The sequence below is a fragment of the Cervus elaphus genome, chromosome 21 (assembly GCF_910594005.1).
Source record: "Cervus elaphus chromosome 21, mCerEla1.1, whole genome shotgun sequence".
NCBI classification, from domain to species: domain Eukaryota; kingdom Metazoa; phylum Chordata; class Mammalia; order Artiodactyla; family Cervidae; genus Cervus; species Cervus elaphus.
The window spans coordinates 76,754,558-76,772,016 of record NC_057835.1 but is presented as its reverse complement, the minus strand read 5'-3'; the positions used below and the strand labels follow the sequence as shown (position 1 = coordinate 76,772,016).

General features: G+C 40.5%; 1 protein-coding gene across 1 annotated transcript in view; it reads left to right on the top strand.

Moving 5' to 3' along the window:
- The window catches only part of CPNE3 (copine 3), a 47,387-nt gene that overhangs the window by 9,508 nt on the left and 20,420 nt on the right, over positions 1-17,459 (top strand). Inside the window, exons 2-7 of the mRNA XM_043879838.1 lie at positions 4,073-4,212; positions 4,483-4,662; positions 6,190-6,264; positions 7,524-7,595; positions 11,864-11,947; positions 13,475-13,564. Of these exons, the coding sequence (XP_043735773.1) occupies positions 4,081-4,212; positions 4,483-4,662; positions 6,190-6,264; positions 7,524-7,595; positions 11,864-11,947; positions 13,475-13,564 (633 nt within the window). The 5' untranslated portion in view covers positions 4,073-4,080. The remainder of the gene's footprint in view (positions 1-4,072; positions 4,213-4,482; positions 4,663-6,189; positions 6,265-7,523; positions 7,596-11,863; positions 11,948-13,474; positions 13,565-17,459) is intronic.

The following is a 17,459-nucleotide window of genomic DNA, read 5'->3' as shown; positions in this document are numbered from 1 at the left end:
TTCCGCTGTGTTTGGCGGGGATTCCAGTTGCTGTTGTGAGTCACGCAGTCTGAGAGCCCTTGTGTAGGCATGCACTGCCGATGCTGCTGGGCCTCCTTCCCGCCGCCCCGGGGCGGCCCCGGTTCCCTTTCAGAGGAGGTCGTGCAGGACGTACTGTGGGTATCAATTAGTGAGTCATGATGCTGGAACCAGGAGAAACCTTTGAGGACATTTTGGTATTGCCAGAGTCCTCCTTTAGTTGGGGAAGGAAACGGCAACCCTCTCCAGGATTCTTGCCTGGAGAATCCCACGGACAGAGGCGCCTGGGGGGCTACAGTCCCTGGGGTCGCAAAGAGTCGGACCCAACTGAGCTACTTTCACTCACTCCTCATTTTGTAGCCCAAGACTGAAGTGTGCTAGAGGCTCTGGTGGGTGGACACCGGCTCCTCCCTCCTAATGGCTCTAGGGCAAACAGTGTTATTGTCACTGGTCCCCGGGCAACTATTGCAGTCGCTCAGATAAATAAACTCTACCAAGAGGATTTAGGAAAATTAGCAGTTACCTGTCGTCAAAGCTGACTCCTTTGGCAAATTCATTTTGTGTAAATCCCAGAGGTTCTCCACGCAGTTCTTTATAAGCAAGGATGAAAAAGGTGCTTTATGTCTTACTGTTTAATAATAAGCCACCAATGCTGAGACAGTCAACTGAAATACTTGAGTACTTAATAAAATAATAATCGCTACACTTGGTAGTGTGTCTAATTTATGCTGAGCATGCCACAAACCCACGACTGTCGGAAACAGCTGTTTGTAGGATGCGACAGCGGCAAACGGCCGAGGATTCCAGGCAGAACTGAGTGGACTCAGGCACGCCCTGGGCAGCCAATAATGGTTATTATTATTATTTTTTCATCAGATTGATAAAATCATGATGTGAGTTGAGGGAAGATGGCGGTGGGAAGACTCTTAGGAGACCATTCCAGTAGGCAGAGGAGCGCTCGGAAGATGTGAAGTCGTGACTGTGGCTGAAGGGAGGTGCAGCGCCTCCACCCTGGAGAGATTTGGGGTTGTCGGAGGCAGACTGCCGGCGAGGGAAGATGGAAAGGAGGGAGCAGAAAGAATGGAGGGTTTTCAGCTAGAGCGTGGGAAAAACCATATGCTTTAAATTTCACACCTTGGGTCCTACCTAAGGTATTAGGCCTTAATTTTCCGTTCCTTTGACTGATCTGTGTTATATAGTGTTGATTCAGGAAAGTTCGGGTGACTTGGAGAACGACTGAGATGCTTTCTAGGATCTCAGTCTAGGACCTCTTTCTAGGATCTAAATCTATTCAGATTTAGAAACCAGATGACTCCCCAGTAAGCAATCTGTAGCATCAGAGAAGCCATTGTCTAATCCTGGGGACCCTTCCTATCTTCTCTATCATCCTGCTCTTTTGAGGAGTGAAAGACACAGACCTGCTCTTTAGCTGTACCTGCCTTCCTCTGCCTGACCACTTATCCCAGCCACGTCTCCTATTTTCCGTACTAAAGGATACAAAACAGTTGCTTCATTTTCTTCCTTTGTGAAAGAATGCCTATTGCTCTTTAAAAAGCTGAACATTGTAATATAATTGAATAAAAATTATTCTGTGCTTGATAATTACTTAGAAAGGAAATTAAAATAACATTTTCATGAATGTTAAGCTTTCAGAATGTTTCAGACCGGTGTGTTTATGTAATTTCTTCCATTTGCCACTCAGTCATGATGGGTTTCTAATAAAAACGATGCTGCGTTTGGAGTCATTTTCAGGCGGGGCGAGGAGCGCTGCTAATGGCGGAGATTCGCGTCCTGGCTGCATTGCGGTAGTGTAGCTGTCAGCGGGTTATTAATACTAAATAATCAGGTGTGCCTGGCACGGTCCTTTTGTATCTCTCATGTGAGCATTGTTAAGGGAAAAATAACAGTCTTCTGATGTGTGATGTCTCTTTCCTATGAGACTGACTTTACATATAAGTGTTATCCTCACCCGGCTCCCCCAGTGGCACAGCAGTAAAAGAATCCACCCGCAGCGCAGGAGATGCGGGCTAGATCCCGGGGTCAGGAAGATCCCCTGGAGGAGGGCAAGGCAACCCACTCCAGTGTTCTTGCCTGGAGAATCCCAAGAGGCCATAGGGTGGCAAAGAGCTGGACACGACTGAGGCAGCTTAGCACCCACCAGTGCCGCTTCCTATTCCGGGCCGCCTTCCTGACCCGGGGATCCAACCCACGTCTCTTGCGTCTCCTCCACTGGCAGGCGGATTCTTGACCTTCAGGGCCACTGGGGAAGCCCCTTCTAATAGTAATCCTTATTGTTTCAGACCTGATCACGCATTTTGTACAGCCCAGAAATCATTCGACTATAGCAAGACGCTGAGTAGATTTGTTCTATTGTATTCTCAGCATTTCAGCTCAAAGTGGAGCGCAAAGGGCACGAACCACTCCACATGCTATGGACGTTGCCAGCAGCTCTAAGGGAGGGGGTGCTTTTCTACCGCCAGGACCCGAAAGCTTCACTTTGCTTTAGACTGCCAGCTCGGTGGACCTCCAGCTGGGGAGTGCAGTGCCCGCCTCCTCTTCTGATACCTTTCATTCCCCTGGCTCGGGGAGGAAAGGGATCACCCTCAACCTCGCTGCGTCTCAGGGCCAGCGCCCACCCCCCAGTCCGCTCTGTATCCTGACGGGGAGTTGGGGCAAGCAGGGGTGAGCGAACGTGAGGCCAGCTCTAGCATTTATCAGCAAGTCTCGAGGAAAGGGAAGCCGTGCTCGTTTGCTGGATGCTCTGTGGCTCGGGCTTCCCCAGGGGCTCAGCAGGAAAGAAACCACCGGTAACGCCGGCTGCAGTGACCCAGGCTCCCCAGTGGCTCAAACCATAAAGGGACTCCCTGCAGTGTGGGAGACCTGGGTTCGAGCGCCGGGTGGGGAAGACCCCCTGGAGAAGGAAATGGCAGCCCACTCCTAGTATCCTTGCCTGGAGAATCCCACGGGCAGAGAAGCTTGGCGGGCTACAGTCCACGGGTTGCAAAGAGTCGGACACACGACTGAGCGACGGACACGCGCCATCATGAAGGAGACACTCGAGACTCTGGTTCGATCCCTGGGTCGGGAAGATCCCCTGGAGGAGGAGGGACAACCCTCCGCAGTGTCCTTGCCTGAAGAACCCCATGGACAGGGGAGCCTGGTGGGCTGCAGTCCATAGTGCCGTGAAAAGTAGACTCGACTGAAGCAGCTGAGCGTGCTCGGTAGATGGTAGTTGGTCAACCTTGTCTGCACATGGAAGTTATCCAAGGAGCGCCGCCCAGGCTGCACCCTAAACCAGTTAGATCACATCTCTTTGTGCGGGCCTCCAGCCTCAGGGGCTTTGAAAGCGCCCCGGGCGATTCCAGGAGCAGCCAGGCTTGAGGACCACTGCAGAGAGGGGTGGAGGGGTGTGTGAGGGTCTTTTATTCTCCAGGTCTGGGTCTTAGCCAAAATTCCTCGAAAACAGCAAGCATCTCACTCAGTATTTTGTCAAATAAACAAAGATAAAACTGAGGTTGAGGTTTCATCTGTCTCGTTGTGTAGCAGCAGGCTATGTTTGCCTTTAAGTGAAAGGTCACGATTTTACTTGGACTTTTTCTGAAGGGTAAAACGTACAGGGAAATGATAAGAAGATTCATATATCTTATTTGCCATCTTGAAAAAAGCTGCATTTTATTGTCACACAGTAAAATGAGTTTTATCCCAGCAAGATAATCTGGCGGAAGCAGTATGATTTCCATGGGAGACATCTGAGACATCTGAGTCCCCTGGAGACACAGACGACAGTCATTCCAGCAAGTTCACTCTGTCTTCCTGTTCTGACTGTGTGTCTGAAGAATTTAGGTGTTTCATTAAGAATGCCTGTGCCTTTTTCTTTGTTCTTTTTTTGGCTGCTTCACATAGCTCTAGGGGTCTTAGTTCCTTGTCCAGGATCAAGCCGGAAGTGAGAGCTCAGAGTCGTAGCCTCTGAACCTTGAGGGAATTCCCAAGAAATGCGTGTGCTTCTTAAAGGCACCATTTCCCTGGCTTACTCATTTCTTTGTTTTTCTCACAGCTCGAGAGATGGCTGCCCAGTGCGTCACAAAGGTGGAGCTGAATATTTCCTGTGACAATCTTTTGGATAAAGACATAGGGTCAAAGTCAGACCCTTTATGTGTGTTATTTTTGAATACCAGCGGTCAACAGTGGTATGAGGTAATATTAAAAACTTGCAGCTGAAAAGTCACCTGAATTGCTTTTTTGACAATATGAAGAGTTTATTTAAAAAGTTAAAAATAAAAGCATCTCATCTGTTAGTGCAGTTTTTCGGGCAAATTAGTCCTTGATTGCGAAATATTTCATATACATATAGACACTTCCTTTAGCTGTCATGCCAATATTTAGTCACATGTAGGATATAAAGATAATAAACAAATGCACCTTTGATCTGAAGAACTTTTTTTTGTTTTGGTGGGGTGAATATAGGTTGAGCGCACAGAGAGGATTAAGAATTGCTTGAATCCCAAGTTCTCCAAGACATTTATTATTGATTACTACTTTGAAGTGGTTCAGAAATTGAAATTTGGGATTTATGACATCGACAACAAAACCATCGAGCTGAGCGATGATGACTTCTTAGGAGAATGTGAATGTACCCTTGGACAAGTGAGTATGGATAGTACAGATATTTTCTAAAGTTGAACCAAAGCATTAGGTGTTTTTGATAAATTCTCTTTAATTTAATTGTTGGGCTTTCCAGGTGGTGCTAGTGGTAAAGAATCTGCCTGCCAGTTCAGAGACTTGGGTTTGATCCCTGGCTTGGGAAGATCCCCTGGAGTAGGAAGTGGCAAACCACTCCGGTATTCTTGCCTGGAAAATCCCATGGACAGAGGAGCTTGGAGGGATACCGTCCATGGGGCCGCAAAGAGTCAGACACGACTGAGCAACTGAGCTGATGTTTGCCTTGAACATCATGGAATTTATCTTAGTTTTTATGAGGGTAGGGACCGAGGGTTTTTCTCAAAGCATATTAGTTCTTATGAGTTAAAGATGTTCCATTTGCCGTTTCAATAAACAGTACCATTACTCTAGCTGCTTGTCTGTTTATAGATTTCAGTACAGTGTTGTCCTCACAATTAGGTCATACATGCCGTCAAGGTGATGGCAACTTCTCTGACGTTCCGACTTGTGTGACCGATGCCTCCTGACCCCTTGATAGCCCAGCACAGCCCCTGTTCCTGGCTTGCTCCTCATTTTGCCTTGGGTGTGAACCCAGCTCCCCCTCGCAAGCCTTCTCTGACAGCCTAGAGTCGTTTGGGTCACCCCACTGTGCTCATGTCGTGTCTGCTCCACTCCTTCTAGCTTAATGTTCACCATATTTTATTGTAGTTGCTCAATTTTCTGTCTTTCTAGGATATCACAGGTTGGGTCGGAGCAGGGGTGTGTCTGTGGGCTCCCCATTGTGCTCCCAACTCGGTTTGACTTCTAAGGAGAGACAGTGACCATGCTTATGGGACTTTCAGGGGGAGGAGTTATTTTTTTCCAGTGGCTACATCTAAGATTTGTCTTTTACGAGTTTATCTTTTAGTGTTGAATTTTTTTGGAGATCATGGTATTTCCTGTATCTCAAGGACAACGTGGAGCTGATCAGATTTCTAAAACTTTGATAGTTGTATCAAAAAGAAAATTAAAGAAGTATTTATTTTTTGGAAAAAAAATCACAGTATATCTAAAAATATAGCAAATTGGAGAAACATACCTGTGTGAGAGTATCTGCACTTACTCTATTATTTTAATCAAAATGATATCTTATGAGGATTATACATTGAAGTTATGTGTCAGTTGAAAAATTGACAGGTGACCCCTGTTACCTATAGGGGTTTCGTTTCAGCTTAGTGATTTGTACATGAGATGAGAATCTGGCCCTCTTTTTCTTTACAAGGAAGAATTTGAAATGGTTGATGAAGAAACTAGTGGTTTGGGGAGATTTTATCCACCAGGATTGGCTCCTTGGAAGTCTTTTCCATTGGGTGCAGATGCATTTTGTAATCTCTAAATCTTTAAGGAGTGGACTTACTCCATTTCTGATAACTTTGTGTACTTTTTTCTCAACAGTCTTTTGAAAACTGTTTAGTTTAAACATTCACATGTTGAAGTGAAATAACTCTTTGTATCACTTTCCAATTTTAACAGATTGTTTCCAGTAAGAAGCTAACTCGACCACTGGCGCTTAAAAATGGCAGACCTGCAGGGAGAGGGAGCATTACGGTAAAATAAGATCCTTTGAAATACTTGTCTTTTGCCTCCTGAGATTTAGCACAAGAGGACAAGCTGAGACTGTGTATATCAGACAGGCATTCTATAGCAGGCTTTCTCGTTTGATCCTGAATGTTGCCCTCCCCTCACCCTTGACTTGCCTTAGAGTGACCACAGATGGAAACTGTGTTGTTCCTAAAAGAAAGTCACGTGCATCTTGGTAATGCTTGCCTCTTCCTAATGGAAGCGTCAATTCCCAGATTAGGAAGAAATTACTTAATTATGTGAATGGATCAATTTGGCCCTCAGCAAATCAAAAATAGTCCCATCAACATGACAGAAACTTTCCCTAATGGTTTTGATTCCCGAATGATCTTGTATTAGGACAAGGCCATTGAACCTCTCAGCTCTTAACCATGTTTTTTTTTGTGTGTGTGTGTGCATGTGCACTTTGCTATCCATCCTCTTACCTAAATTTTTCCTTGTTGATTGCTGGACCTGGGCAAGTGAATATATGCATTATCTTATTTTAGATTTCACATTATATAGTGCCATGCTTTTAAATGTTCTATGTTCTAGAGTTGCTGTCCAGGTAAGTCAGTGCCTGAAGAGACAGCTGTCTTAACTTTAGCTCTGCCTGGGAATGGGAGGCTGACTCCCTGGGAGGGTTGTGCTTGAGGATTATTACAACTATCAAACGCATTTCTCTGAGTAGTTGTTTGCTCTAGTTTAGGTGCCTGAAGCATAAGCGTGTCCAGTCTGTTGGGGGTGTTGACTTCTCTGTGGGGGACAGAGATCATTACCAGTAGTTAGCTTTATGGCTTTTGGGACCATCATAGCCTGAAATTTGCTTTTGAGCAGAGTAAGTCTTTCAGTTACCTTGGCTGAAAAATACTGAGCTGTTATTTGAACGTGTAGTGTTCTCTAGGTGTAACTTACTCATGCTTCTCCGTCTCTGGAGAGCCCTCGCTAGCTTCTTGTGCAGGGCTTTGATTTTTTTCCATCGGAAGAAGGAAGATCCAGTTTGGGCAACAACATTAAAAAGAAAGTTGCGTAATGTAAATTAGGTGTATTTTGGAAATATATTTATTTCACATGCATAAAGGAAATAATGACAAATCTTTCTTAATGGTACCATTTTGTTACTTATTTTAGACTATACTTTGTTAGTGTAGACTTTGTATACTATTAGATAACAGGATAAATTGGTACTTCATGACTGTATCAGAATCCCCCAAACGTTTCTTTTACTTTACCTTGTCTACTCATAGATTTCAGCTGAAGAAATAAAGGATAACAGAATTGTCTTGTTTGAAATGGAAGCAAGAAAACTGGATAATAAGGTAGGTGGGTGATGCAGATTTCAATAAGGATATCATCTTTTTTTTCCCTCACATTGATTACTTTTTGAGAAAATAATAATGCAATTAATATTATGAACTCTATCGTGTAAAGCATCACTTAGAGTGTTATTTTCAAATTCTATTTTGTATGTGGATGTGTGTTTAAGCAGAAGATATTTCTCTTTACCTCTTTCCTTTGGATGTAACCAGAGTTTGTATAGCTTAAAAGAAGAGTTAATACAAACATCAATGTTATTGTAAGAGATATTTTAGAGTGTATTTGAATTACTTACGGAAAAAAGCGAAAATTCCATGCTTTATTGATTAGATTTTTCTCTTTGGGGCTTCTCAGGTGGCGCTAGTGGTAAAGAACCTGCCTGCCAATGCAGGAGACATGAGTCGTGGGTTCGATCCCTGGGTCTGGAAGATCCCCTGGAGGAGGGCTTGGCAACCCACTCCAGTATTCTTGCCTGGAGAATCCCATGGACAGAGGAGCCTGGCAGGCTTCAGTCCATAGAGTCTCAAAGTGTTGGACACGACTGAAGCACAGATATTGAATCAAAATTCAGCAAAGCCTTTTCTTTTTTGGAGAAGGGAAAGGCTACCCACTCCAGGATTCTGGCCTGGAGAATTCATGGGCTGTGTAGTCCACAGGGTCGCAAAGAGTCGGACACGACTGAGCAACTGTCACTTTCACTTTCCTCTTTGCATTCAAAATTTAGGATGAGTACTGATGAGAACACTTAAGTATAGTGTATACCCTGGATTGGAATAACTCTTTGACTTTTGTATGCAATTCTATAATGCAGTCAATATTCTTCATCATTTTCATCTACCTTATAGTTCAGTTTGCAAATATCTTAGACTAGTAGACAGTTGTCTTTTAAAAAATATTTTGGAAAAACTTAAACATACACAAAAATAGAATAGTATTTCTGAAAAATTCCTCATTCCTACCACCTATCTTTAAAAATGTTAAAACTCATGACCAACTTTATCTCATCCCTACCCGTATCTACTTTTTCTCCTCCCAGACATCATATCATTTCATCTGTCAATGTAAATGTATCTCTAAGGACTTTTTAAATAATACAGTTGGTTAATGCGTCTCTTACATTTTTTTTAATCTTTAAGTTCTCCCCTTCCCTTTTCTTCTTCCCTTCCTCTCTGTACTGCTGTCTTGTTCCCCCCCTCTCTCTTTCCCTCCGTCCTATCTATCCATCCATGAATTTATTCAGTAAACTGACTCCTTTGTCCTGTAGAAGTTTTCACACACAGTATACACTAATTAAATCCCTGTGATGTCATGTAATATGTTCGTCTCTCCATATTTTATTTCCTGATTTCTATCAGCTGAAATTGAATCTAGAGGTATGATCTAGTGGTGTTTTGAATCGGTATGAGTTTCATAGGTGGTGGCATTAATTCCATCAAGAGGCTCACATTGTTCAGTTCTGGTTTTTGGGGTATTAGTGACCGTTGATGACGACTACCTAGATATATTATTTTATTGAGTCTTAAAATAGTATTAATCTCATGCTGTCATTGCTGCTTCTTTTTATTAGCAAGAATACTTCTCTCGAGAGAAGTATCTTTCTTCACATTAGATACTTATTTATTCCAAGATAGTTTATCCCAAGATAGTTCAGAAAAGGCAAGTTGAAGTGTTTGATTTTTTTTCATATTTACTATCTTTTAGAATAATAAATTTCTATAAACGTGACTTTTACAGAAGAACTTAAAATTTTTCTTTTTTTTTTTTTTTTTAGTATTTCTAGGAACTCTATTAATTCTTATTGATACTTAAAGTACCCCAAGTTTGACCTATGGGAGGGAACCCATTTGGGTTTGTCCCTGAGACCACTTGACACGGTCTCAGAAGTCTCTGGCTGGCTTCTTGCTCTGTGGCATGAGGGATGTTCCAGGCTTATTTTATCTAATTTCTGCCCCAGATTGGCAGGTTAAAGGGAGCCTTGCTACGGTGAGTCCCGGATGTGGTACTGGGGTGCTTAATGTTTATTGGTTGTTGTTGCTCATTCTTTCTAGGACTCTTCAGTAGATAGCTGTAGGAAAGTCTTTTCTTTTTTAAGGAAAACTAAATCGTAAACTTGTATAACAAATTCCAATTCAAACGTAGAATTACAAGGCTGTTATTTCTTTAATTCTATAGTTACGCCTTTTTTCACTTATGTCAAAATGTTGATTCCTAAGGAAACTAACGTAATTGCTTATGTTTTGCCTTATGTAATATCTAACAGTTTAAGAATACAAATATACATGTTATAATAAAAATTTTTTTCCTGAAAATAGTTTGACCTTTCTTTGGAGTTCCTTTTGCCTTTAGGGTCATATATTCCACTTGAATTATACGGATTTAATTCCTGTGTTTTAAAGGAGTAATTCTTCTCTGATGGTTATGCTGTAACATTAGCACATAATCAGATTTTGCTTTTGATATTTAGAGATTGTTTTAAAATTTTTTTGGTTTAATTTTGCTTTATAGTCATGTATAAGATGGTTCCAAAGCCAACAGAAAACAAGGTATATTCAAGAAATTTAGCTTCTTTCCCTGTCCACGCTGCATTTTTTTCTCTTGCTATATTTTATACTTTTGTAAAATTTATATTTAATGGCTTAATCCTTCATTTTCCAAAAAAAGAAGGTTTTTTTTGTGTGTATGTATTATGTATTTTGTGTGTATGTACACGTATGTCTCTTGTGTATATCTCTGTGTGTATATAACATACAAACAGATAGATATGCATGCATAGGTCGTATAGACAGGTATGAGTGTGCATGCATGTGTATGTATATATTTATATTTCCATACCCCAGCCCAGCCCCAGTCTTTGATTAAATGTAGCATAATATATTAATATTACACATGCATTTCTCTGCCTTGCTTTTTTGACTTAACTTATCCCAGAGATCAGAGTCAGGGACTTTTACTTCTTATTTTAGTTCTACTGTTGACAGCTTAATCAACAGTCAAACAAGGCGTGTTTTTTGACCTTCAATATGGTAATAATGATATTCTGCCTCTCTCAAAAGATTATTTCTACGATAAAAGAGACAGGGATGTTCATATGCTTTTGGGAAAGTTAACGTCTCTGTGTATACTATATTTATAAAATGGAGCACAGAGAGGCTTATTACATTGCTTAAATTCTTAGAGAGAAGGTTAAATTTTAAAAGTTCTGTGTAGTCTTTGCATTTTTATTTTTGATTATGAGGGATGTGTTCCTTTCTTAACATTTAACTATGCTAAGGAGGGAAATAAAATTATCTTAGTTCTTAATTTAATCAGGATTGAAAAAAAATTTTCAGTTTAGGAATATATCTGCTTACATTCCTGTGGGCTTAATAGATGTCCTTTCACTTTCACAAATAATAAGTAATGTATGTTAAGGAGGATAGAAATTTCAAAATGAAGATAAATAGAAATGAGAAAGTAAAGTCATCCACAATCTTACTATCTGAGTTTTACCCTTGTACATCTTTCCAGAATTCTGTCTCCCTGTGGAAGAGTGTCTGTGTGTGCACGTGTGTAAGATGGCCATGAGGGGATGTTTGGACACTCACTGTCCATGGGCGTTGTGCAGGAGAGCTGTGCCGTGGTGAATTACAAGGGTAATGGGGGTGCACCTCGTGACCCCCAAGCACTTCCGTCGTGCACTTCACGTATCTGCTTGTCTGGGCTCCCTCGTGTTTCTGTAAAAGAACGTATGGGGCTGCTGAACGGGTGTTGGACATCGAAGGGTAGGATATGAAATCAAGGCTCAGATCCATCAGTTCATTAGATGTGTGATTTTGGCAAAGTCATTTGACTCCTCTGAATCCACTGTGTCCTGTCTCTCACGGAGCTAGTACGACTGATGTATGGGATGGTTTATATAAAACTACTTGGTGCTGTGTGAATGAGTGAATGCTGTTAATAATGAAAAGAAGCTAAAAGCATCCTGTGTTGATAATGGGTTCTGTTGATCACTGTATTTTAAAGCCATCATGTTTTTTGAGATGTAAGGGTGTAAGGATAGTGAGCATTTATCAGGAATGCCTTAAAAGTTCTTGTAGACTTCAGCAAGTTTATGTTTGTGAGGAATGTGTTCGGATTTGTATTTACTGCTGTATTGTACTGTATATATATATATATGTTTCTCTGTCCTATAGAATTAAACTTCAGGTACTACAGACATGTAACATGTATAAAGTATGGTTTCACATGTTTTAGGAGGAGAATAATTGCTTTGCTTTTTATTTTAATGTAGGATCTATTTGGAAAGTCAGATCCTTACCTAGAATTCCACAAGCAGACATCTGATGGAAACTGGCTCATGGTTCATCGAACGGAGGTGAATATTTGAACTTGAACAGTAGTGTTGAAATTTCCTTTGGAGTTGTGGTACTCTGAATTTTAAAAATTTTATGTATTTTTAAACAATATTCATCTGAATTCAGACGTATATAACTGCCAGAGACACAAGGTCAGCGTGCTCGTTTCTGTTTTTTAATGGAAAGGGCTGCTATGCTTAGTGGTTTTCTTTACTTGCTTACTTTCGGCTCAGCCGGGTCCTTGCTGCTGCCCACGGGCTCGCTCCGGTTGCAGTGAGTGGGTTCTGCTCTCTCGTGTGGTGCCCGGGCTTCTCATATTGCTGGCTTCTCTTGTGGACCGAGGGCTCCAGGCGTGCGGCTCAGTGGTCACGGCACTCACGGGCATAGTTGTCCCAAGGCCGGTGGGATGCTCCAGGAACTGAACCTGTCTCCTACATTGGAAGGTGGATTGTTCACCTCTGGGCCCGCAGGGAGGGCCCTCTGCCTTATTTTTAAAACCCTGGAAAGAACCCTGAAATGTACACCAGTGTATCCTTCACCTAGATTTATCAGACGGCCACACCTGCACACGTGTGTGTGCTCTCTCTTGTTCACACCCACGTCCATGCCCTTTGGCAAAACCATCCTAATGTAGGGAGCAGACATCACGGCTCTTCACCTTTAAATGCTGCAGGTATTTCTCAAGAACAAAGGCGTTTCTCTGCACCTCCATAACTGAGAGGGTTAGCAGTGATTTAGTAACATCATTTACTGTACCGCTCATCTTCAGATCCCCCCAACTTCCCCAAACACGTTTTTTATGTGTTTTGTTTTGTCTAATACAGGGTCCATTCCAGGCTCCCATTTTGCATTTGGCTATTATGTTCCCAGGTGACTCAGTGGTAAAGAACCCTCCTGCCAACGCAGGAGATGTGGGTTTGGTCCCTGGGTGGGGAAGATCCCCTGGAGAAGGAAATGGCAATACATCTAACCGTATTCTCGCCTGGGAAATCCCACAGACAGAGGGGCCTGGCGGGCTACAGTCCGTGGGGTCGTAGAAGAGTTGGACAGAACTTAGTGACTAAATACCAACAAATTAGTCTTTAAGCACTGTCTTATTTTATGTGAAATTATGTTCTCAGTTCACCTGTACTTACCCTATCCTGTCTGGAATGAGCTATTTCTCTTAGGAGGCCCGATTTTTCCTTTAAGAGGGTAGGGTTTGCACAGCAGGGTATGCGTGCTCTTTGCCCCTGGGCTGCTGTTGCTTTTAGACCTTTTCAGTGGACATAAATGAGAAATGCGTTTGTAAGTGCGTCTTGTAATGGCTGGGTGTATTTCCCAGTTTTTTTTTCTTTCTCAGAATGTATCTTGACTAGACAGTCCCTCACATTTTTCACATAACAGGTGTATAATATGGTCCTAGCTAGATTTTTCACTGACGAAGTTGGACGGGTGAAGAGGTGAAGGGTGAATGGTGCACTTGGTGGGAACCTGGGAAAGGCAAGAGCAAAACATTAATGATGAATGGAATGTTTTTCTAACTGGCCTTTTTTTGTTTTTAATAGGTTGTTAAAAACAACTTGAATCCTGTTTGGAGGCCTTTTAAGATCTCTCTTAACTCTCTGTGCTATGGAGATATGGATAAAACTATTAAGGTAATTTGAAAATTATATATATATTATGTACACACATACAAACTCCCCGATTTTATAAATTAATTTATTGGATAGTACTTAAAGAAAGTAAATGATGTAAGTTTGAATTTTATTTATATTTAGGAATGCTAAAATAGAAATGTTTCTGATAAGCAGTCAGTCTAAAGGAGCAGAGACATCTTGAATGATCTGTTGATCTGTCTAATGCTTAATCAAACATTGTGGTTTTTATTTTATTCATTTTTTAAAATAAAATATTTAAGTCTTCCCTACTTTTTAATAAGATTCTTCTGTTCTGTAACTAGAAACAGTTAACTGCACTCTTTGCCTTTGGCGTGTCCCTTGCAATAAAAATAGGTATTACTTTAACTGAGAACCTGGAGCTTCCTTCTGCCCTCAGCGCAGAGTACAATAGTGGTGACATTTCTGGTCACTGATTTTCAGTTCAGTTCAGTCGCTCAGTCGTGTCTGACTCTCTGTGACCCCATGGACTGCAGCATGCCAGGCCTCCCTGTCCATCACCAACTCCTGGAGCTCAGAGGAAGGTATAATTTATTAAGACATATGGATGGCTTTAGTTTTAGAGTCTTTAAAGGAAAGCAAAGTAGGAGCATGGAGCTGCAGCAGATAGCTAAGAATTTTTTTTAATGTTTTCACTTATAGCCATTTATCAAAACAGATATATTATTTTAAAGATACTTTTATATTAGTCACCTCTTTACATAAGATTCCTGATAGGCGCCTTTTCATATATTCAGAGGTCAGCAAACTGAGGTGAGTTTTTTGGTTTTTGTTTTTTTTCTTTTGATAATTTGTATGGTGAAAGCAGGAAAGGTGATGAAGGGACTTGGAGTCAAACCGCAGTCCAAGACTTGCCTTAGCCCTTGCACCAGCTAAGGAATTTTGAGCAGGTTAACTTCCTTACTTATATAATGGAGAAAATAATGTCTCCATAACAAAATAAAATCAGGATTAAATTAATGTACATGAAAAGTTTCATAAACTGTTAAACACAGTAGCCATGCTATTATTGAAAACCATTTCATTTCTTAGATTCATAAATTTTTTTTTTTCAGAGAACTTTAAAAATTAATATGATTTGTGTGATATTTCAAACGGCAGTGAAAATTTTGGTGCAAAATAAGTAGAAAAGTAGCTTTGCACATTACTTTCGTCAACTAGAAAAGACGCACAATGTGAGATATAGTTTTGGGTTAAGTTTTATCTGGGACAGTATGGGGACCGCAGAGACAGTGCCTCGGAGAGCTCTGAGCGGCTGTTCCAAAGAGGCAGGGGAAAGGTCAGTGTTGATGTGATTTTGGTAAAGGCGGGGATGCACGCAATCAAGCACAGGTTCTTCCCAAAGGTTTCTACGAGTCTTGTGAAGCTTCTGCTGGTCATGAGAAACGGTTGTCAACCGTGAAGGATGTTAGTGCTTTTCTAGATATGTGGAGATGCAAGAACTGGCTTCATAAAATCAGCTCCTGCGAATGTTTAACTGTCTGAAGACCTGTCCTGCCAGTTCTCCCCTGAACACAGAGCGCCTCACTTCTGCCCTCCACCCTGAACTCCTTCAGGGGCTCTTAGAGGTCTGCAGCTGCAGCATCACCCGATTTAATCCCTCTAGAGGCGGATGGCAGGCCCCCACGGAGAGGGCCGGTCTGCAGTTGACACTTCTTACTGTCATATTAAATCTAGACCTTTTGCTTTTCACATTGAAAGTAATAAGTTAAGGCTTCATTAGATCTAAGAAGCAAGAAAGGCTAGGAAAAAATGCCTCAACTATGTTTGATTGTTTGTAATAATATATTAACAATGAAACAATATTTCTTAAACTTCTTTTTTTTGTGCACAGTGTCATGCTCACAGGGCTATTTTATTATAGTAAGTAAACTGATTTTTTGAGCTTTCTCTGATGAATGTCTTCATTCTTAAAAGATTCTCCAGTTGTTTTCACTGTATACCAATTGGTTTGCCACACCATCTCTGTCTTTCTTTCTTTAGTTCTGTATTTGTTCCCAGTCATCAGAAAGTCATCCATCACTGATTCTCTTGGTGTTTGGAAATTGCTTAGAGGTGTAGTAAAGAGTTATAGAGCAGAGAATAGAGTCGGAATTATTGGTAATTTCTGTGCTGCAGTGTGAACGTCCCAGTGTTACCATTCTAGCATGGATTATTATTTTCATAAGATTGTGTGAATAAGATAACCATGCATGTCTAAACTGAGAATGCATTAGTGAATGTAATATTGTGTGATGTGTGCATTCTTTTGCATATATACATATGCACATATGTATATATGTGTACATTTCAGGTTCACAGACAACTGAAGCTGTTATTTAAAACAGCTAACAGTGCTGGTTTTTGAATTCTTGAGAAGAGAAATTAAATGACATAAATTGTTACACCATTTACCTCAAACTGTATCTGAACACATGTCAGCATAATAAATGTCACATTTTCCTTTAACATCTAACATTTGTCTTTAATGGGGCAACAGTGAACTTTTCTCATATGTTTATTACAGTGAATTATCTGGAATTACATTTTAAAAATGTTTTTGCATTCCAGAAGTTTTGGACAGTCTAAACATGAACAGTTTTAGCTCTTCCATAAGTTTTGTTTAAATAAAATCTTGGTCTTATCAAAGCCTGATTTTGTCATCTTAGGTATAAATTAGAGTTTTCTGAATGTAGTTCTAAGATGTAAAATTCTGTTTTCTGTAATTAAAAAAAAAAAACCCTTAAAATGAAATTATTAAAATATTAAGATTATTTTAATTTTAATTTTAGTCCCTCTAGAAAAATTATTAATGTTATTAATTTTCTGTCAGATAAAGGACTTTTGGTTTAAAAATTGAGTATAAAAAATAAAATAAAAATTGAGTATCAGATATGTAGATCAAGAGTTAGTGACTGAAGTACTGGAAATAAATAAAAACACTTACTGTTCCTCAGAATTGCAATTCTAGACCTAGTTTGTTTTCATTTATTGATCGTTTGATTTTTAGTCTTGAAAAATAATGAAAATATATGTAGTGAAAGACTTCCTGTTTTGATAAGCACTCAATTCACTTTTCATAGAACTGAGAAAAAAGAATCACTTTGCTTGGTGAATATATATAAATCCTGAGTGTTTTAGCTTGATTAATATAACTTTGTAAAGGATTATGGGATAGGGTAAACGCAAACTGTTTTTCAGTTACAGGCTTTTATCTTACATCATAGGCTCTAGAAGCATTCAGAAGTTTTCCTGGCACAGACTTACTTGTTGGTTACCACACTAGATGTTTCATCTTCTAAGACTATTAAATTCTTCTGTCTGCCTGATATCCACAGTAGATAATGTGTACAGTGCACATAATGAATGTTTGCAGGAAGAAATGTTTGTCGTTATAAAGCAGTATAAAAACTTAAGTTACTTATCATCACGGTGAACACGTCTGCTTGCTAAGAGTTCACACCGTATTAATTTTCTCACTGCAATGAATATTCAGATATTCTTGTGAATATTTACTCTTTGACTGCATCTGCCAGCATGGTACCAAACTACATGGAAATCAGATACTCTCAGCTCTCTTCCATATGTTTTAAGAAACAGTGAACATTTAATGAAAGCCATAGCTCAGACTAGAATTGACCTTGTCTTATATGGAAATAGCATTGTTATGACCCAGTGTAGATACTTCCTCAGTGGATTAAATACTGTTTTCCTGGAATTTTCCTTTTCATCGTGGGAGTTGTGATCCTCAGAATGATGCAAATCCAACTTCATCGAATCTAACTCCTAAAAGAAGCCGAGCCTCACCAGATTGCAGCCAATGAAATACATTTTCCATAGTTATAAATCATCTAGAATTTAATTATATGATTTTTAGCTGCCTAGGATACTGACT